Source organism: Betta splendens, chromosome 17, assembly GCF_900634795.4.
Source record: "Betta splendens chromosome 17, fBetSpl5.4, whole genome shotgun sequence".
Classification (NCBI taxonomy): domain Eukaryota; kingdom Metazoa; phylum Chordata; class Actinopteri; order Anabantiformes; family Osphronemidae; genus Betta; species Betta splendens.
In genome coordinates this window covers 12744268-12763213 of record NC_040897.2, presented here as the reverse complement: position 1 = coordinate 12763213, position 18946 = coordinate 12744268, and the positions used below count along the sequence as shown (strand labels likewise).

General features: G+C 41.8%; 4 protein-coding genes across 7 annotated transcripts; 2 read left to right on the top strand and 2 right to left on the bottom strand.

Moving 5' to 3' along the window:
• Positions 1–145: 145 nt before the first annotated feature.
• On the bottom strand, positions 146–1205 carry LOC114843919 (transmembrane protein 14C-like). The gene is made up of 4 exons (XM_029130763.3): positions 970–1205; positions 718–819; positions 547–634; positions 146–449 (listed from the first exon to the last, which is right to left on the bottom strand). Exons 1-4 carry the CDS (start codon positions 1043–1045, stop codon positions 392–394), a joined length of 324 nt encoding a protein of 107 aa, XP_028986596.1. The 5' UTR covers positions 1046–1205; the 3' UTR covers positions 146–391.
• Positions 1206–1770: 565 nt separating this feature from the next.
• On the bottom strand, positions 1771–5151 carry pak1ip1 (PAK1 interacting protein 1). Of its 2 annotated transcripts, XM_029130760.3 has the most exons (10): positions 4721–5075; positions 4364–4526; positions 4033–4153; positions 3861–3935; positions 3736–3788; positions 3066–3211; positions 2775–2872; positions 2464–2563; positions 2167–2296; positions 1771–2053 (listed from the first exon to the last, which is right to left on the bottom strand). In XM_029130760.3, the coding sequence occupies exons 1-10, from the start codon at positions 4796–4798 to the stop codon at positions 1944–1946; spliced, it is 1074 nt and encodes a 357-aa protein (XP_028986593.1). In that variant the 5' UTR covers positions 4799–5075; the 3' UTR covers positions 1771–1943. The 2 variants fall into 2 exon arrangements, with proteins under 2 accessions (XP_028986593.1, XP_055359911.1); XM_055503936.1 differs by lacking the exon at positions 1771–2053 and having other exon boundaries at positions 2438–2563; positions 4721–5151.
• A 189-nt stretch (positions 5152–5340) lies between these two features.
• si:dkey-222f8.3 (Poly(U)-specific endoribonuclease-C-like) lies at positions 5341–8659 on the top strand. Its single transcript, XM_029130761.3, has 7 exons — positions 5341–5490; positions 6440–6539; positions 6681–6792; positions 6884–7005; positions 7464–7576; positions 7722–7875; positions 7991–8659. Exons 1-7 carry the CDS (start codon positions 5480–5482, stop codon positions 8249–8251), a joined length of 873 nt encoding a protein of 290 aa, XP_028986594.1. The 5' UTR covers positions 5341–5479; the 3' UTR covers positions 8252–8659.
• Positions 8660–8998: 339 nt separating this feature from the next.
• Positions 8999–18908, top strand: cc2d1b (coiled-coil and C2 domain containing 1B). 3 transcript variants are annotated; one of them, XM_029130759.3, is made up of 26 exons: positions 8999–9155; positions 9428–9571; positions 9958–10102; positions 10553–10653; positions 10955–11059; positions 11478–11624; positions 12330–12654; positions 12758–12876; positions 13274–13352; positions 13497–13571; positions 13861–14006; positions 14172–14244; positions 14326–14465; positions 14542–14671; positions 14786–14955; positions 15090–15215; positions 15346–15404; positions 15560–15676; positions 15950–16023; positions 16154–16212; positions 16291–16342; positions 16435–16534; positions 16702–16792; positions 16913–17035; positions 17109–17158; positions 17384–18908. In XM_029130759.3, the coding sequence occupies exons 2-25, from the start codon at positions 9509–9511 to the stop codon at positions 17118–17120; spliced, it is 2631 nt and encodes an 876-aa protein (XP_028986592.1). In that variant the 5' UTR covers positions 8999–9155; positions 9428–9508; the 3' UTR covers positions 17121–17158; positions 17384–18908. The 3 variants fall into 3 exon arrangements, with proteins under 3 accessions (XP_028986592.1, XP_028986590.1, XP_028986591.1); XM_029130757.3 differs by having other exon boundaries at positions 14783–14955; XM_029130758.3 differs by lacking the exon at positions 8999–9155 and having other exon boundaries at positions 9183–9571; positions 14783–14955.
• The last annotated feature ends 38 nt before the right edge of the window (positions 18909–18946 follow it).

Below are 18946 nucleotides of genomic sequence, written 5' to 3'. Positions count from 1 at the left end.
AGTATTCAGGCTCCTTTATATGAGGCTTGCAGGGGTCAGTGCACGTTCTATTACCGGGGTCACAGAGGCCAGTTACCGACTGACGCAGCGCTGAAAATCTACCACTAGATGGAAGACTTGTAAAACACACAGAAAATGGGGAGGCGAGTTTTAAAAAATGTATTATTATTAACTCATTCAATACACTCATCAATACAAAACCTGTTGAAGGAAGACATCTTTGATCATTTATAATACTCTCATCTTATCTTATTTAACATAATTACAGCATTTTCAATAACAGATTATCTTAAAAAATAAAAGTAAAAAAGTAAACTTATTAAGACTATGGTTTATTATATGATTTTAAGACCAATACAAACTCCACAAGGGCTGTTTACAAAAATACATCTCAGGATTTGTGTGGTCTTTTTACCGTCCCAGCGATGATCTTTGCCAGCATCAAACCACTAAAAACAGATCACACATGGTTGTTTAAAGTCAACAATGTTTACATTACAAAATGCACTATAATATAAATCAGAAGGTGTAACGCTGCTCTTTCACCTCGCTAGGGTCATTAAACCAGCTGGCATGAACTTCCAGGAGTTCACAAACCTGAATCCCATGACCACAGCCAGAGAGCCCGAGGTGCCTGAAGGGCCACAGCACAGGGACACAGTTGTTGCTACGTGTTATTAGAAGACGGTTTGCACGAGTCGAAGTAAACCTGCTCACCCAGTGAAAGCCAGACGTTCCTGGGATTTTGAGACGTCAGATAAGCACCGACTGCAGCCAACAGGCCGAACAGGAGCCCTGCAGCCAGAGAGATGGTGCTGCCTGTGGAACAAGCACGGGTCCAAATTTACTGAAGCTGTTTCATCAAAATAATAATTAGCGAAAAAAATAGCAAGTATATAATTTACAGTATACAATTTACAGACTGCGTAAAAGTGTGATACTGTTCGTCCCCTTCTATGATGCACTTACCTGCTTTAACATAACCTATGACTCCTCCTGCTGATACCAGAGCAGCGTAACAGAACCCGACCCAGTCCAAAGCCATGTCAACAAGATCCTGCTGGTGTTATAAAAAAATTCGGTTCGCAGGTCTGACAAAAAACCCGTGACTTGTTGTTTTATAAACGTAAACAGAATTTTCAAAACACTTTCAACAACTTTTGTTGCAACAGCGACTTCCGCACGTTTATACTTCCGTGTCAGGACAGAATTTCAAAACAAAAGCATACAAAATATTTTCCTACAATAGTTCAACAGCTTATTAATAACTTATTGACGCAGAGAAGGGTAATATTAATTGTATATTAAGCTAAAGCGTGTCGTGATTAAAACTTATGAGGATGTGGAAGGACAGTGCATCGTGATATTTAAATTGAATGAGGAGAATTTTAATTTCTGCACCTTTTGTCTGTCAGAAATTGGAAGTCGGGCAGTGTGCTCATGAACTTTGTGCTTCTTTCACACACAAGTCCAAATGCATTTGCCATGTGTAACACATATAAAACTAAATGCATGCAATGCAGCAACTCAAGTAATTGTGTTCGAAATAGGCCGCTTCACTACATTGTACTGCATTAAACAGGTGAACCTAATAAAAGGTGTGCAGAAGAAGTGGCAGGTTATTGTAGTTATTCTACACAGACCAAGTTTACAATACAAATAAATGGTGACCTACTTCTTTACCACATGTTCTACTGTCAGTCATTTGAACAAGTTCTCTAGTTTTAGGTATAGCGGAGAAACAAAGCAGAAAATAAAAATCAATGCATATTAGGATTAGAAAAGCTTTTATTTATTATTGCCCATTTGTTTTATGGTGGAGGGCAAAAATATGTATCTCAAAAAATATATCAGCAATTCCTGGTTATTGTGGGAAGTACATCGGACCAACAACCATCTTTAAAACAGTCACTGAATAACAAACTTTGTTTTTCATTGCCGTTTTATTTTCCACCTCCTTTTTTCTTCTTTTTGGGTTTGCTTTCGTCCTCCATAACAACTTGCTCTGTCGCAATTGTGACTCTTTTCTTCCTCAAAAGGGCTTGAGCAGATTCTGCAGGCAAAAAATATATATAATTTTTACAACAGCCACACTGTAACAGGTTTCATTGTTTCACAAAACGATGACAAAGTGAAACAAAGCCAGTGTTTGCACAATGACGCGACCTTCAGACGTTGTCGCCTCAGCTTCCGTCTTTTCCGAGGTCTGCTGAACCGAAGACGGTTTCCACACAGCGAGACACGTGAGTCTGGCTGTCGTGTTTACCTCCACGAGGAGCGAGGGGGCCTCCAGCTCCTGTCGGACAACAAGAGTACATCACTAAATCAGCATTAAGTCACAAGTTAAGCTAATGTCAAAATACTAATGTCTGTTTCTTTTACAGACATTTTGACATTTACTAGAAAAAGCTGGTTTTATCATGGCACACATTTTTACCACTTCTTGTGTATCTACAGACGTGCCTCTTTGAGTTGGAGCCTCCACATTTTGATGAATCCATCGTTTGAAGCCGTCACTATCACACAGTAATCATCCATATTAAAACTGTCGACTGCTTTCACCCTGAAATAAAGAGATTCTTTTAGATATATAGGATATTTAATACTACAGGAATTGCTACAAATTCATATCTATACACTCTTTTTTTCTTGAAGCTGCTGCTAATTTAAAATGTTTTTGTCTTCCTGCAGATTGTGTGTTAATTATGATGTTATTGTTTAACATAAAAAACAAATTTACTTTCATATGGTGGATTAATCAGAAAATGATTTACCTGGTGTCATGGGCCTTGAACTCACACAACCATTTCTGTTTTACAGTGTCACATAACCTCACAGTTTCATCGTCTCCTGCGACAACCAGGATGGAGTTCTGAAAAACAGGTAGAATTACGTGTAAACGTACAGCCGGTATATTAGTCCTATTAATTCACAGTTACCTAAGTTGACACTTGGGTGGCAGGGTTCACTCTTGACAGGTCAGACAAACACTCATACCTGGACCTACTCATGTCTGTCACAGCATCAGAAACACACACTCACTACTGCAACCACAGAGAACTCACGTTCAAGAAGGTCACAGACGAGATCCTTTTGGGGTTTGTGACTGTTCCCGTTACAGACGCTGTCTCTAGGTCGTAAATATTTACATTGTCATTTACTATCACCACATATTTATCCCCGTCTGGCGACCACCTGACAATGTGAGCATCTGTTGAAAGTGCAAAGACAAAAAGTCAATTTCAAGCAGCAGAAAGCTCAATTTATGCTCCTGCACTGAATCTATACAAGTGCTATGCACCATTAAAATTACCTCCACCTACTATAACTTTTGAAAAAAAGAGGATGCAGACTTTGCTAATTCTTTCTAAAAACATCCAGTGTATTAAATTTAGTTACATGTGATGGTGAACATCTAATACTGCAATTATCTCAACACCCACCACCCTGTGTGACAGAGTCTACAATGACCGAGTTCTGTAATTGCCCAGATTACTTGGTAAATCAAAATACTATTTTTGCTATATTTTCCATCTCTTCAACACAAAAACATAATCTGTCCCTTCATGAGCACCTTATTATAAAACGGGACCTTCTCCCTACAACATATTTATAAATATTCATAAAAACTAAATAATGAAAATAGGTCTTCTTTATTGAATGTATACTTATTGCAGCTCTCCTCAAACATACACCTGTCTACAGTCAGTGCATTAGCGTCCCAAAGAAACTTACTCTGCTTTAGGTTTTTGATAAAAGCTGATCTTCCATTGATTAGATTCCACGTTCTAGAAAAGAAAAAAAGAGTCACATTTCTTGTCCAACCCAACAATTACATTGAGCAGACCTATGAATTTTACCTGAGAGTTTTATCTGTACCAACTGAAAGTGCAAGTTTCCCTGATGGATGGACAGACAGCGATGTCACGTGGCCTCTGTGCAAAACAGGAGGAGGAGGATGATGATTACTGATTACTGAAAAAAGGCCAACCAATCAATAGCCTCAGTGCTTCTGCACCACTACAAACTTACTTATGAGCTCCAATAGTTTTCAGACACTCCCACTTCTTCGTGCTCCACACACAGATGAGTCCATCCTCTCCTCCGCTCAGTAAATGAGTTGTTCCGTAAAACTCCAGGCAGGTGATGGTACCTGTGTAATACAAAGATTAACAATATAAAACTATTATTGTGTTTGTAAGTTCTACATATAAAATAACAATAAAAAAGCAAAACAACGGGTTGTGTCTTTATAATATGACTGTATCCCATCTTTCATCATTAGATCTTTGAGCAGCCAGATGTTTAGGATATGGTCACTGTACCACAGCTACTTCATAGATATGCAAATAATGACACTCACCATCGTGATGCAGCAAAGCACCATGCTCAGTTTTCTTCTTCATATCATACAGCTGTATGGTCTCATCTTTGCTCCCCGTGACAACAAACCTCTCACTGGCTGCCACAGCTGTTATTGATGCAATGTGGGCGTGATGGGTGAAGTCTGCTGTGGCTGTCCACTCCTGTTTGATAAGGGAATATAATGTATTGATTGAAAAAAAAGATTAGCATTCACAAACGTGTTTTGCTGCCCAGTGTCAAACAGCATTCAACCTCACGTATAAAACAGAATTGACAACACATAGTTCATAATCACATATAATCCATTCTTTGGATTATGACCATTAGGCACCATAGAAAAAAGACATGAACTTACTTTCTCGTCAGTTTTCACATGGTAGCCAAAGATGACCTGCTCATAGCTTCCAGCAACCAGCTCCAGCATAGCGGCCATGCTGCTTCTTATAGGTGCAGAGGCTAAGCTAGCTACTTAGCCTTCTTTAAAAGACAGCCTTTTCCTTCTAAAACGCGTCTCCTGGGTTCACTGAATTGTATTAAAAGTCCAAACACACATACACGATATTTACGATAAACAGTTTAAGAGGGTTGGTAAAACTCCTACAACAAGATCTGTGTTATTCTAAACACGCGTAAATAGCAGATGGGTGTCGCGCATGCTCAGTGAAGGATTTTCCCCAATCCTTTCCGTTCGTTTGAATTTCAGAATAAAAGATAGGATTGAGCGACAGACACGAATTAAACCTAGGAGCTGTTCTGGAACATCCAGTTATAGAAAATAAACACAACTATACATGTAAAAAAGTAAAAACATACATACATCAGCTTAAACTAAACTTTCATATTAAAGCGCACGTTGTTCGCTATAAAACCGTTAAAATAAGACGAAAGCACTAAACTACAATAAGATACGTAAAAGTAATCTTTACTCTTCTTAAACCCGTTAGTAAGAACCATGGTAATGGATCCGCCCTGTCATAACAGAGGGGCGGGGCATGGGCGTTTTCCCGACACGTTATTGGCTGTTTCTCCTGTAAACGTCATGACGGACGCCTCGGAGAAACGCATGAAACTCGGAGCTGATGAGACGGAGTAAAGTTTTCTGCGGAGTGAAACGATGGCAAAGAGGTGCGTTTTCAATTGAAACTATAGCAACACCTTACTAAGCTGACTTGTAAACGTTTATTTATTTATTGAGTGCTTCTTAAAAAATAGTTAGCATTTTAGCGCCGTGCTTCTGTCTCAGACGGTAATCTTAACGGAAACAGTTAGATCCAATGTCACGGGACGCTTGTGGTTAGTACTGATGTTGATCAGAAGACGGCACATCCCGATAAGCTGCGCGTTAATGTTTGTAGTTGTGACCCAGAGCCAGGCTGAAGATTTCAGGCTTGTACAGAGGGACCTCCTGCATGTTTGCAGGGCTGGATGCAGCTGCGTCTGCTAGTGATTCGTTGGTTAGAGACTAGAGACGCCTGAGTAGGAACTTGTGTGGCTCAGTAACAATTCTGCTTGGTGACATTAACAGCTGTGTCCAGGCTAAATGAGGAACAGTGGGGCCTTTGTGGATTATATAAAGGGACGTAAAGAGCAGATTCATAAACTTGCTGTGTTTATTTCTAAGTGTCACAAAAATCTTATAGCAAATAATGTTTTACTATGTCTTATTATGCACATTAAATTATAATTATTTTAACTGCTGAAATTAATCAGTGACAGGTTAAAATAGAGATCTGTCCAAAACTGCAAATAATGTAAATGTTAATGATAGCATAGCATAGATAGTGAAACTGCAGTGTGCTTTGACATGTACAGACCGTTGCAAAAACAGGAGAGCTGAAGGTGTAAGTAACACCTGTGTTTTTCACTACCTGGACAAAGTTTTCTGGAGAGCATCTCAGCGGTAACCGAACCTGCCTGGGGACCTTTTTTGCATGTAGCACCCTCTGTCCCTCTTCCTCTCCATATGGTTCCTATTTGTCTCTTTTTATTAGTTGAAACTTTCTTAACCACCAACAACCTCCATTTCTCATTTGATTACTGAAACTTGTGTGCTTTTCCTTGCTTTGCTTTTCAGTCAACAGGCGAATCCGGACCTCAAAGAGGTCCTAAACCAACTCTGGTCCCTGGACTCCAACCGCCTAAAACCAGGGACTGATTACAAAATTTCTCTTCAGGTCAGTTTAATTGAAATCAGCTGCATTTGCAATGCAAATTGTTCTCACTTCACCTCACTTTCGCATTTTAGTGGTTCTCGTGTTTCACGAAATATCCAGTTTAACCAGTTCTGTTCTGTCTGTGTATGTATTCACTTTTAGGGGAAAGCAGGATTTGTGGCTCCAGGCAGCAACTCTGCCAGTGACAAAGCCAGTGCTCCACTCTTCACATATGTCAACGAAGACAAACTCAAAAGCATCAGGACATTTGCATGTAAGCAGCAGCTCATGGCATTGGTCCTTCTCACTGCTCTTCATTTGACGCGAGTTTCTGTTTGTAACAAGTACAAACCTTTTTCACGCAGATTTCGTCAGCTTGCTGGACAACTATGAAATGTCCACAGGTGTGTCAGAGATGGTTACTTCAGAGGAGCTTAAAGAGAACAAGCTGTTTATCGACGCCATAATGGAGACAGGCGTCATGAAGGTACCTGACTCACATCTGTCACCACAATGTGGAACGGTAAACATTGTTTCCACACTGCAAATGTTTACACTCCTGGCCACCATCCAAAACGTTGCTGTAGTTGTTGTTTGAAACATACTGCAGGATTTTGAAATGACTGTGAAGGTGAATTCCCAGAGAACCAGCAATGAGCCTTTATTTGACTTCTTAGAAGGGATTAGCTATAATTGAAAGGACCACATGTCTTCATATTTGTTCCAGCCCAAGTGAGTCACCTGGTGTTCTGAAGGACGTCTCACCAAAATACTTATAGATATTTAAATTTAAAAAAATCTAACAGGAACTATGACAAAGACACCATGTCTTTTATACAATGTGCCATAGCCCTGCCAGATTACAAAGGTGGGAGTCACTTGCATTAAGGTAGCATTCGATAACTTCTGTCTTTTTTGCATGTTGTGTGACTTGTTTATTCATAGTGTGCCCACAAGTACCTGGCGAAGACTGGGAAATCGCCATCAGATCCTACACAATTCAAGAAACAGCTGTATGACATCTGGTTCAAGCTTTATCATCGGGACAGGAGTGGAGGGTGAGTTTTAATGTTAAAGCAAGGGGGGCTGGTGAGGGAGAGGAATTATTTCACCCCGTTAAATAACAGGCTGAATATTTGATAGAATAGAAGAAAGGGAGTCTGCACTAATATGTAATAAATCTACTGCTGAACATGTTTACAGAGAGGATTCCTGTGGATTTGAACATGTGTTTGTTGGAGAAACCAAGTTTGGCAAAGAGATCATGGGTCTTCACAACTGGATCAACTTCTACCAGCAGGAAAAGCTGGGCAACGTTGACTACAAAGGCTACAAAGCAAGAGACAAAAAAGACACGGTTAGAAAATACTTTGTCATCTTTTAATCGTTGCTTAAGTCTTAGTTAAATGCAACTGTGAACAACTACAACTGTCATTACTATTAGTAAACCTTTGCCTTATTCCCCTATTTAGCCTGATGAAGACGACCACGTCCTGAGCCTGCAGTTCAGCTGGAAGGGTTTGGTGAAACCTGTTGGGAGCTCCTTCATCGGCGTGAGTCCAGAATTTGAGGTCGCTGTCTTCACCATCATCTTCCTCATGTCCACTGAAAAGATGACGTCAGTTGTGGTTAAAATTGACGAGTACTTGCTGGAGCTGGTTGTGTATCGGCATGGGAGATCCATCGGCACGTCCTACCCCAAGCTGCTCAGCAGCAACAACAGGGATTTTTAATGTTGCATCATCTGAGCTGTCAGAAAAACCTAAGAAATAATGACTCGTATGGAGTACAGTATTGAATTTTATTTAGCCTACATGGTTATCTTTTTTTATTCTCTATACTGTTATAAAATAGGTCCATTGTCTTCTGGGATTTCTTGAATAGTTTTTCAGCAGTCAAAAATATATCACATGATGCTGAGCAGGCAAAATATAAATTGCTTCATTGCTTACACTGCAATCTCATGTCAGTTACACATTTTCATATATTGTATATCCTGTTCTCATTTACTCACAAATACTTACTAATGTACTTTGCTATATTTTTTTACCTTTTGGAAGTTCTTACGGTTTGCTATACATTTAGTAGTACACCTTAAAAAAAAAACAAGGTCATAATAAATGTTTTGTTCTTCCACTGTTTGCACTGTGTTTCAAAACATTTTCCTTTTCTTGTCGTTAACCAAGTGATGATAATAATTATAGTAATTAACTTTAAAACTGCACACGTTTCAGCTATGATGCCGTTTCAGTAGTGTTTAAAATAGTTCTAATATTTTTTATTAGCAGCTAATTGAGATGTTAAGCGAAGTCACTGTTGTGAAGCCTCTCCCAAGGGTCATACGTTCTTATGAATTTATGCTCATCGTGGACTTTGTTTATCTAATCTAATGTAAAATGTTGGATACTTTCAGAATGATTACAAACACGTACATCCTGCAGCTTTACGCTTGAAGTACTTTAGTAAATTTTAGTTTCAGTTTCTGCACTACTTCAATGGAAATCAGCTGCTGCCTGGCAGACCAGACTGAGGAAAGCAGATATCGGGCCTGCGCATGCGTAGTCACAGCTATAATCATGTCAAACCACAGAAATGAAACTGCTCCTTCGAAAACTACTTGAAGTGATGGCCGAGCAGGTAAAGACACACACGCTTCTGAAGTGAGATGAAATTGTCTGGATTAATTCTCTAGTAGTGACAGAGACGCTCAGCGTTTCGCTCAAAAAGAAACTTTTTGACTTGGAGGCTAAGCTAACAGCTAGCTAGCCGGCTAGCGCAGCCGTCAGTTGGCTGGTCGTTACCACTCACTGTTTGGGAACCACCTGACAACCGCTCACATGATTTTAACTACGGCGACCGGCCACGGATGACAGCAGGAAGCTGACGTTCTGCGTGTGCTTGTGTGTTAGGCGTGAGTCTGGATAATCGGGGAGTTGAATAGAGGCTCGTTACTCCACAACAACAACAACAACAACAACAACAACAGCAAGATGTTTGGTAAGAAGAAGAAAGCTCCGCAGCCCAGAGGCCAGGGCGCTGCAGCGGCCAAGCAGGTAACGACGGCGGCCGAACATGTGGTGGAAGCAGGACTCCGTCCACGATTTAGATCCAGCACGTCAACGATACAGAAAAAACTTTATTCAAGCTTCTAGACGCGTAGACGTAAGCGTCACGTACGCGATGTTGTAATTGGATAAAATTACACATTCTGATCACAACGTACTTTACAGGTGAAGTGCCCACTTTATGGCTAGAAAAGCAGCTGTTACATAAACTAGTAGCTAAGGATGTAGTGTTGGTGTCATGTTCAAGGTTTTTGCTGCTGAATAAACATCAATGAGTACAAGGTTTCGGCCCAACACGTAGAGAATTTACCTGGCTGCTGCTTATTGTCACAGTTTGAAGGGATGGACTTTAACTCTTGCTTTTCTGCTTTCAGATGGGTCTGTTTGTAGACCTGGACTCGGAGGACATGATGATGGGTGTGGAGGAGAACCTCAACGACCAGGACCTGGAGGCTGAACTTGCTGCAATCACTGGACATAAGCCTGTTGCCAGGGGACAAGTCAAGCCGAAGGGGAAGGGTGAGTTACAGTAAACAAGTCTGGGGAAGAGTTTGTGTCTGTCATGATTGGACAAAGGTTAGGGTAAAGGTCAGAGACTCGATTGAATATTACACAATATTGTATATCGGCTGAAGATACTCGTTTGAATATTTCATACATTAAAACCTAATCAAAGCAGACATCAGAAATAATGTACTGAATACAAATAGTGTTTGAAGAATTGTTCTCCTACAAAATAAAGAACCCCTTCCCAAAGTGCACTTTCCCTCTGTCCATGGATTCTACAGGGACTATTTAAATTATCTTCTCTAGTACTATAAGTTTTTGATCACAAACCCAGGCCAACGTTTTGTATCATAAAAATGCTTTAACTTTGTGAGAGCTGCAGATAACTGTGTTGTTAGCCCTTTGTGAGATACAGTTACAGTTTGTGGACAAGAGAAACATTATGACATGCTGATGTTGCAGCCCCACTGCCCATGGAGGATATTGCAAAAATGGCCGATGAGTGTATGAGAGAAGCAGATGACGATGATGATGATGATCTGGAGGATGATGAAGATCTGTTGGTTAGTGTTTGTCTATGTTAACTTCTGTTCTTACTGTGTGCTGATGTCATAGTCCTTCTTACTAGACATAGATGTGTTTTCAGTACACTACATTTGCTACTAAATACATTTTAGTAGCTCTGCAAATACTATGTCCATGTCCAACAATTGATAGCCAACAAAATATACCTAACAGGTGAAGTTAAGTAAGTAAAACTAACAGGAGTTTTTACTCACCTAACCTCATTGTCACATTTTACAAAACAATCACAAACAGACAACAATCACAGTTGACTGTTGCTCTGTATTTCTTCCCCTTCAGGCGGAGCTACAGGATGTGGTGGGTGAGGGGGACGCAGAAGATGCCACTACTCTTCCCTCCACATCCTCTGCTACAGCTGAAACCCCAGAGTCCCCATCGCTGCAGGTACAGTTCAGCACACGCTGTTTTGTCTCTGCTTTGAAGTAGACACAAGCCACTTTAACACACGCCCCCTTGCTGCTGGCTGACATCTGCTGCCTGATTTTCAAACTTTAATCTGAGGATTTTATCGTTGATTAAAATGTTATCTTTATATAAAAATTTCAAGATATTGTGGCCAGGACATACACTTGACTCTGCTTTTTCCTGTAAGCCTGCGCATACCTGTAAATGCATTTCCTGATACCTGATCCTGCTTGTGTTTCCGGCTTTTTCAAAAGTGTGTGTGTGTGTGTGTGTGTGTGTGTGTGTGTGTGTGTGTGTGTGTGTGTGTGTGTGTGTGTGTGTGTGTGTGTGTGCGCGCGCGCGCACGTGCGTCATTTTAAATAACTGAATGTCAACACCACAATGTTGTACTTTTTAGCATCAGGAAGTGAAGGTCTCCTCAGCGGCCCCTGGCAGCCTCCAGCACACCCTGGAGGAGAGAGTAGCCATGTACAGGACGGCTTTACAAAACGCCAAGACCACAGGAGACACCTCCAAAGCCAGGAGGTTTGATCGTGGCTTAAAGGTGGGTGACACTATTTGCTCAAAGGGCAGAATTACAGTTTTAATGTTTTTGCATAATAAATATTTTTATCCTCATAAAAAAACTTAATTTGTAATACAGTGGGTATATCATAATATACCTCTGTAACAGACCCAAATCTAGAATGTGTTACTCGATTTCTTAATACTTTTTCAACATCTTCGGTAAACAATAAAATCTATTATCTTTCAGACTGCTTCAGCAAACATACTCCATGTCAGAGTACTTCTCATGAGATCGTATGAATGCTCAAGACATAGACAGCCCACTGTTCACCTCAGCACCAAAGAAGCACAATAAATTATGATTGTCAGACACACAGACAGCCTCTGGGCTCAGCATTTGGCAGCCAGTGTGTTGTCTAGAACCGGTGATACAGTGTGTCATTATTCAGAAGAAGACACAGTAATTACTTTTAAAACTAAAATCTATGTAAATCATGAGCAGCACTTGCAGACATGACCAAAAGCCACAGATATGTAAAAAGACAAGAGCCGGTCTTTCTTCTGGTGTTCATGTGTCTGATCACACTGTTGAGACACATAAGACATAAACTTTTTCAACACTTTAAGATGCTTCTATTATCATATCATATATTATCATATATTTCTTCCTCATATCTTGTCATTTTGTTTTTATTTATGTCTGAAACTTGTTTTGCGTTAATTGCTTCTTCACGCTCCACAGACTTTGGAGACGATGTTGGGTTGTGTGAAAAAAGGGAAGCCAATAAACGAGGCTGAAATGCCTCCACCTGTTGCCACCGGAGCGCCGAGTGCCGCCCCCCAACCTCCTGTTCCTGCACGACCCCCTCCCCCAGTACCCAAGAGAACTGACTGCGCTACTTCAGGTCAAGAGGTGGAATCAGAGGGCACAACAGCACCACCTGAAGTCATCACGCCCACCAGTGACCAGCAGTGCTCTACCAGTGCACCCAGTCTGAGCAGCCTCTCTAGTCCAGAGGAGCAGACAGAGGAAGCTGCTCAGCAGCCTCAGGCTCCTCACAGGGACGGTCAGTTTGTCTCGGAATGCTTTACTACATTTCTGTTGTGAATAGATGAATGTGGCTTTTCACTGTGGTAGGTTTTGTGACTTTCTGACCCGTGATTTCACAGCAAACGAGGCGACCAAGACGATGCTTTTGGAGCGACAGAAAGAATACAGGATAGCAGCGCTGAGAGCCAAGAAGCAGGGAGACGTGGAGCAAGCTAAGGGTTACATGAAGACCTGCAAGGTAAAAAGGACTGCAGGGATTTGTATCAATGGTGTTTTTCTACACAGGATATCTAAGTCTTAAATTTAAGAAGGAAGCTAGCAATTATCAGCTGAAACTGACATTGTTTGATCTCCAAAGCATAAATCACAGTTTATTTTAGAATTAAATATAATACACTTGCGTAATATGTTGATACTGTGTTATATTTATGCTCCACAATGGGCTAATTGAGGATCAAAATAAATAACGCCCTGTTTCTTCTGGTTTGTATCAATTTCATATTCTAGTTCGTGAGTTGGGAGCCGCTGCTTCACATTCTTATTGCAGTTATTCATTCAGCTATGTCCACCATGTGACACCATTACAGCGTGGACAAAGACCATCATTATGTGTCCTTTTTTGGGGGGGGGGGCAGATGTTCGATGCAGTGATCGAGGCGTTGGAGAAAGGACAAGCAGTTGACCTGAGTGGCCTCCCGCCGTCTCCAGAGCAGGGTGAGGAACACGCAGGTTGTACACAAGCAGACAAACCTTCATACAAACTGACTTTCCATGGTTATGTGCATAAAAAGGAAGATAAATTGCACCAGAAAATGAAATAGGAATGTTGTTGAACTCTATACTGTGTCTGTTCGTCAGGAGGAAGCTCCACTGCAGGGAGCGATGTTTCCCCTGGGCAAAACACAACAACCCCTCAACCAGCTGCAGCCTCAGGTAGACATCGTTCCATTATTTTGACATGAGTGTAGTGGTTTGTGTTTGTGTCACATGTTTGGTCGTTAACGCGTTTCTGTTTGCAGCTCTACACAATTAGAAATAGAAAACTAAGTGAAAACATGTACACACTCTACTGGTAACGGTGCTGATGATGACCAACAATGACCACACAATCCATTAACAGCCAACTGAAATCACTGTCTCAGTTCCATGAGCTCGCAAACGTTTAAATCTAACTGCGAAAATACAAACAAATAATAATTAAATTATTGTTTTGTTCCCTTAGCTCCTGCTTCACAGCCAGTCCCTGCAGCTCCCAAAGACGTGCTGGAGGCCCTCGAACAGAGACGAGCCAAGTACGTGGAGGCAGCGACTCAGGCTAAAGCCAGCGGAGACGAACGCAAGGCCCGGATGCATGATCGTATCGCTAAGGTTTGCAGCAACCAGACACTCAGTAGAATCATGGTACAGGGGTTATAATAAAAAAGAACAGAGCCAAGCCCTTTGTTGGTTCCTCCTCTTAGTCCTGTAAACAAAGTTGACAAAAGCCACGTTTGTAAATTACTTCTACTTATACTTAGACAATTATGTTTGCAGCAATACCAGAGTGCCATCAGATCTCACAAAGCAGGAAAAGCCGTGGACTTCGACGAGCTGCCGGTTCCCCCCGGTGAGATTCATGCCTCGTGCAGTATCTCCACACAGGTTCGGTGTTTCTGACCTCTGGTGAGCATTGTGTCATATGTCGCAGGGTTCGGTCCGCTCCCGGGTCAGAAGGCCTCGACAGCTGAGCAGGGATTTGTTGCTGCTCTGGAGGCGGCCGATAAACTCGCCACCACTGATGCTGCCGAAGAACCGGACGAAGACGATGATGAGGAAGCGGTGGAAGAGGTGGGCTGTCTGCGTCATGAGATGCTTTTTACTGGAATGTTCTGAGGGTTTATTCAGTGTCTTATTCTTGTTGTAGTCTAAACCTGCTGTTTCAAAAAAACCAAAGAAGCCCACGCTGGCCGTCCCCCCTACAGCGCAAGCACAGAGAAGCACGCTTGCAGCTTCGCCTGAGAAAACTGTCGCCAGAGAAGATCTTCCACCAACAGGTCGCTTTAAAGCAGCTGCCTCTTGGACTGGATATTTGTTGCTGTAGTTCATGTTAAATCTCCTTTTAGTTAGATGAAAGCTGAGTGTTATTTTGTGCGACGCTTCTGTAGCAGTTCAGCAGCTGGAGTTCCTGGAAGGTCGGAAGAAGCAGTACATGAAGGCGGCCGTGCAGGCGAAGCAGAAGAAGGACATGGAGCAGGCGAAGGTTCTCCTCCGCACCGCCAAAAGCTTCGACCCAATAATCGAAGCCGCACGCAGCGGGAAAACAGTGGACATCAGCACAGTGAGCAGAGCGTAGATCCAGCCTTCGTTATTTAATTTAAATCTAGCCTTTTCTAACAAAGTGATACCTGAGAAAAGGGATCACAGATGCGAGAACAATGTGATAGGACACCTGGAATCTACTTTTACCTTCAGGTGCCGTCGCCTCCTGGTGATGAAGACGAGGACTTCATCCTGGTTCACCACAGCGACGTTCAGAGCTCGGACAAAGCAGACGAGGTTTACACACAGCTGGCCAAGATCCTCAAAGAACAGTACGAGGTGAAGATGTTTAGCGCTCAAATATAATGTCTCCAAACAAATTCAGATAAACACGGTTTTCAGTCTGGTTTTACTGTCACGCATTTTGTCCTTGGATGTTTGTCATTTCTCCTTCCTTTCCAACTTTCAGAAATGTTTGACCTACTCTAAGCAATTCACACACCTGGGGAATGTCTCTGAAACTACAAAGTAAGATCCCACGTCTCCCCTAACGGTTTTCTTTGTTATATGTTGTTATAACATTTAAATTCAGCCCTGCTTTCCGTTGGGGTAAGAACGGAGCCTTGGAGCTGTGATGGCTGAGTTCAGGCTGGGATCAGTGCTCAGGTGTGTGTGTCTCCCAGGTTTGAGAAGCTGGCTGAGAGTTGTAAGAAGAGTCTGGAGGTCCTGAAGCTGGCTCAGTCGAGGGGTCTGCCTCCTCCTAAACATCACTTTGAGGAGAGGTCGTTTCAAACTGTCAGGTGGGTCTGTTCACACCATCTACAACTAGAACACGTACACTACAAATAACAAGCTTGGTCTCAGTAAGGAAGGAGCTGCCAGCTACAGCGGGAGCACAGTGGCAAAAGGTCTTTCTAAAAAAATCAACCTAAGTTTGTGACTTTGGACTCATCATACTCATCATTTTCCTCATAGGACTAAATCATTGCCTTATAACTAATGCTTCTCATTGATGCCCACTGTCTTTTCTCCCTCACATTTCTTACTTCTGCCTGCCTTCCAAACCAAATCAGAATCTTTCCGGACCTCAGCAGTACTGAGATGGTCATCGTTATTGTCAAAGGGATGAATCTACCAGCACCAAGTGGTAAATAAAGACATAATCAGCTCTGCTTTTAAAGACCATTAAATGGCTTCACAACATAAAGTATCTTTAAGCCTCTCGTGTTTGTGATCTCACAGATTTTTTGACTTTGTTTTGTGACACTTCTTCACAGGAATGCAACCAAACTATCTGGATGCTTTCATCAAGTTTGACTTCCCTTACCCGAGTGCAGTAAGTTCAGACTAAGCCTGTGCTTTTTCTTCTAATGGCTGATGAGAAAGTATAGAAATGACTTTTTGTCCCCACCAGGAGCAGCCTCAGAAACACAAAACGGCAGTTATCAAAAACACCAACTCCCCAGGTGAGGACTCAAAACCTGGTTCATGAGATTTTTCTGTGCAAAACCAATAAATGAATGTAGTGTGAATCTAAAACTGTAACATTTCTAACCAGAATACAACCAGAGTTTCACATTGTCTATCAATCGAAATCACCGCGGCTTCAGGAGGGTGGTGACATCTAAAGGTATCAAACTGGAGCTGCTGCACAAAGGGTGAGTCGCAGACTGATGCTCGCGCTCTCACTGCACAGAAACATCCTGGATGCAATTAACTGTTTGATTCTACATGCCCCATTTCCTGCTGTGATGATTTCTCACCATCTGCAGTGGTGTAACGTTGGCGACTGCAGTGAAGTGTGACACTGTTGTTTTGTTCTCAGAGGCTTCCTGCGGAGCGACAAGCCCATCGGGACGGCTCTCGTGAAGCTGGACAAGCTAGAGTCACAGAGTGAAATCAGGGAGATCGTAGAGGTACAAAGACAGACATGGAATTTAGAAACTCACACTGTTGATTTTTGTATCTTATAGTGATTAACCTGGGAACCTTGTTGTTTCTGCAAACATCATGACTTCATGTGCTTCTCGCATCAGGTGATGGACGGTCGCAAGGCCACGGGAGGTCGCGTTGAGGTCAAGATCCGACTGCGGGAGCCTCTGAGTGGACAGGACATGCAGAAAAGTACAGAGCGCTGGCTGGTGATCGACCAGTCTCAGGTAGCGCTCGAAACACTCAGGGTTCTGCACCTATTCACTCAAAAGGCAAACTTGTTGTTTTTCCCCCCCACAGGTTCTTCTTTAGATGCTTCTGAGAGATTAGAGCAACCTCACAAGATTCAGGTAATGAGATGACAGCATGTGACTTGTGTCCTGTGAGTAAACATGGATTTGTCAGCATAAATGCTTTAAACTGAACTGTGATTGAACGAGGAAACTTTAAGACAGAACTGTTGATCAAAATGAATCAGCAGCACGTGGTAGCTTCAGAATTAGCAATGCGATTACTGGGGTAATAGTTTATACTGGAGATAATGTCATTCTCTGAGTCCTTTCTCCCACTTTCAGCTGAGGAGGATGTGAGGAGAGGAAGGATTGTTGACATCTGATGGAACTTGGAGCTAAACAGGTCTTTAACTTGTTTAAACTGTTGCACATTTGCAAGACACACTAGCCCCTTTTGACGCCGCCGTTCACCACGAAGAGCCCGGGAACTGGTTTAGGCAGCGCCTCAATGACCCCGTCATTAGCGAGGAGCTGCGGTGCCCTGACACATACGTTTGACTTGAGGGCCACGAGGAGGAGACTGTTCAGGAGGCGTATCAGAGAAAAACACTCAGGTAAAGATCAGGAACCCACTGATGGAGCCAGCAGCCGATCCACTGACATCGAAGGGACTGTGGAGCTAAGCTGATCCTGCTGCCCAACATGACGCTAGTTAATATATCAAAGAATGTGTGCGCATCCCTCCGGTATCTAGAACTGCACCTATGCACTAATGCCAAAGTAATCACCGTTGCTGTAAAATCCTGCATATTTGAAACTGTCTTTAGCTGCCAAAACGGTTTCAGTGATACCACACCTTAATATACTTGACAAGATATAAACTAATTATTTCAACACAATCTATTTGGCATCTGGTGAGAACATCAAGCTTCACAAGCCAAGAAACGGGGCACTGACCAAGTTATACACATTAATTTAGATTGAACACTTTGATTATTCGTTACTGTGATCACTGAACCGTGCACTTATCTGCAACTTTAGGGGCGTTAGACTTGTCTTGTTTACACAGAAGAGCACAAATTCGTGCAGGATTAATGGGAAACACTTAAGGGTTTCAGTCTACAAGCTAAATATTAATTTATGTTAAGTGTAATAAAGTTTGTTATAATAAACATTAGTATGTGAATCAACTGTAATAGCTAAAGAAACAGTTGGACATTTTGGGGAAACTGTTTTCATGCTTCTCGTGTGTCTGCGTTAAATGTGAAAGAGCTCGGCCTCCAGACCCTCCCGCGCCATTGATCTTCTCAGCTGAACATGTTTTTAAAACTATGCACCAGTTCTCATGCAGTGGAATTGAAATCTTGGAATAATCCTCTTTTAAAAAGGTCAGTTTACTTAGATTAAAAAGATGCTTTTGCTTCACAAACCCAGACTATTTATTTCCTACAATTATACAGATTTAACAGGATGTTATAGTTAGATTTAGTTTTAAGTAATGTGTATTTGTCCAGTTGTGGAAACATTAAATGCAGCTGTGAAAAAAACAGAGGTAAGCATTTGTATTAACTAGGGGGAACTGACCTTTAAAAGTTTCAGACATAAACAAAATGAGCCAAACAGTTTTACCTCAGCATCACTATGGTCACAGCATTTCAGTTTCTCCTGTTAGCAAACATCCCCTAAGTCATGAATATGGTCAAGTATCATTTTGTTTTCTGTGGCTACATGTTCAAGAAGGTCAATGATGTCACAAGTGTTTTATCACCGGTTTGTTTTTCAAAAATGATTAAAACAGAATCAAGACATTGTTCTATGGTGGATTTTCCTTGTTCTCCTAAAAGTACTATTAAAAAGTTGGTTTTAATTCAGCGTCCAGCCTCTTCTGTTGCTCAAGAAATCCTA

Bases quoted from the DNA above. Each gene is read 5' to 3' on its own strand.
- cc2d1b (XM_029130757.3), top strand. From the start codon at position 9,509: ATGTTTGGTAAGAAGAAGAAAGCTCCGCAGCCCAGAGGCCAGGGCGCT. The intron at 14,007-14,171 runs GTTTGCAGCAAC...TTATGTTTGCAG, and splicing joins TGCATGATCGTATCGCTAAG to CAATACCAGAGTGCCATCAG. The intron at 16,213-16,290 runs GTAAGTTCAGAC...TGTCCCCACCAG, and splicing joins ACTTCCCTTACCCGAGTGCA to GAGCAGCCTCAGAAACACAA.
- si:dkey-222f8.3 (XM_029130761.3), top strand. The intron at 7,006-7,463 runs GTACCTGACTCA...GTTTATTCATAG, and splicing joins TGGAGACAGGCGTCATGAAG to TGTGCCCACAAGTACCTGGC. The intron at 7,577-7,721 runs GTGAGTTTTAAT...ACATGTTTACAG, and splicing joins CATCGGGACAGGAGTGGAGG to AGAGGATTCCTGTGGATTTG.
- LOC114843919 (XM_029130763.3), bottom strand. From the start codon at position 1,045: ATGGCTTTGGACTGGGTCGGGTTCTGTTACGCTGCTCTGGTATCAGCA. The intron at 820-969 runs GTAAGTGCATCA...CTTGTTCCACAG, and splicing joins CATAGGTTATGTTAAAGCAG to GCAGCACCATCTCTCTGGCT. The intron at 450-546 runs GTGAAAGAGCAG...ATCTGTTTTTAG, and splicing joins GGTTTAATGACCCTAGCGAG to TGGTTTGATGCTGGCAAAGA.
- pak1ip1 (XM_029130760.3), bottom strand. From the start codon at position 4,798: ATGGCCGCTATGCTGGAGCTGGTTGCTGGAAGCTATGAGCAGGTCATC. The intron at 4,527-4,720 runs GTAAGTTCATGT...CTTATCAAACAG, and splicing joins ATGTGAAAACTGACGAGAAA to GAGTGGACAGCCACAGCAGA. The intron at 2,873-3,065 runs GTGAGTTCTCTG...CCTGTTTTTCAG, and splicing joins CGTCTGTGACCTTCTTGAAC to AACTCCATCCTGGTTGTCGC.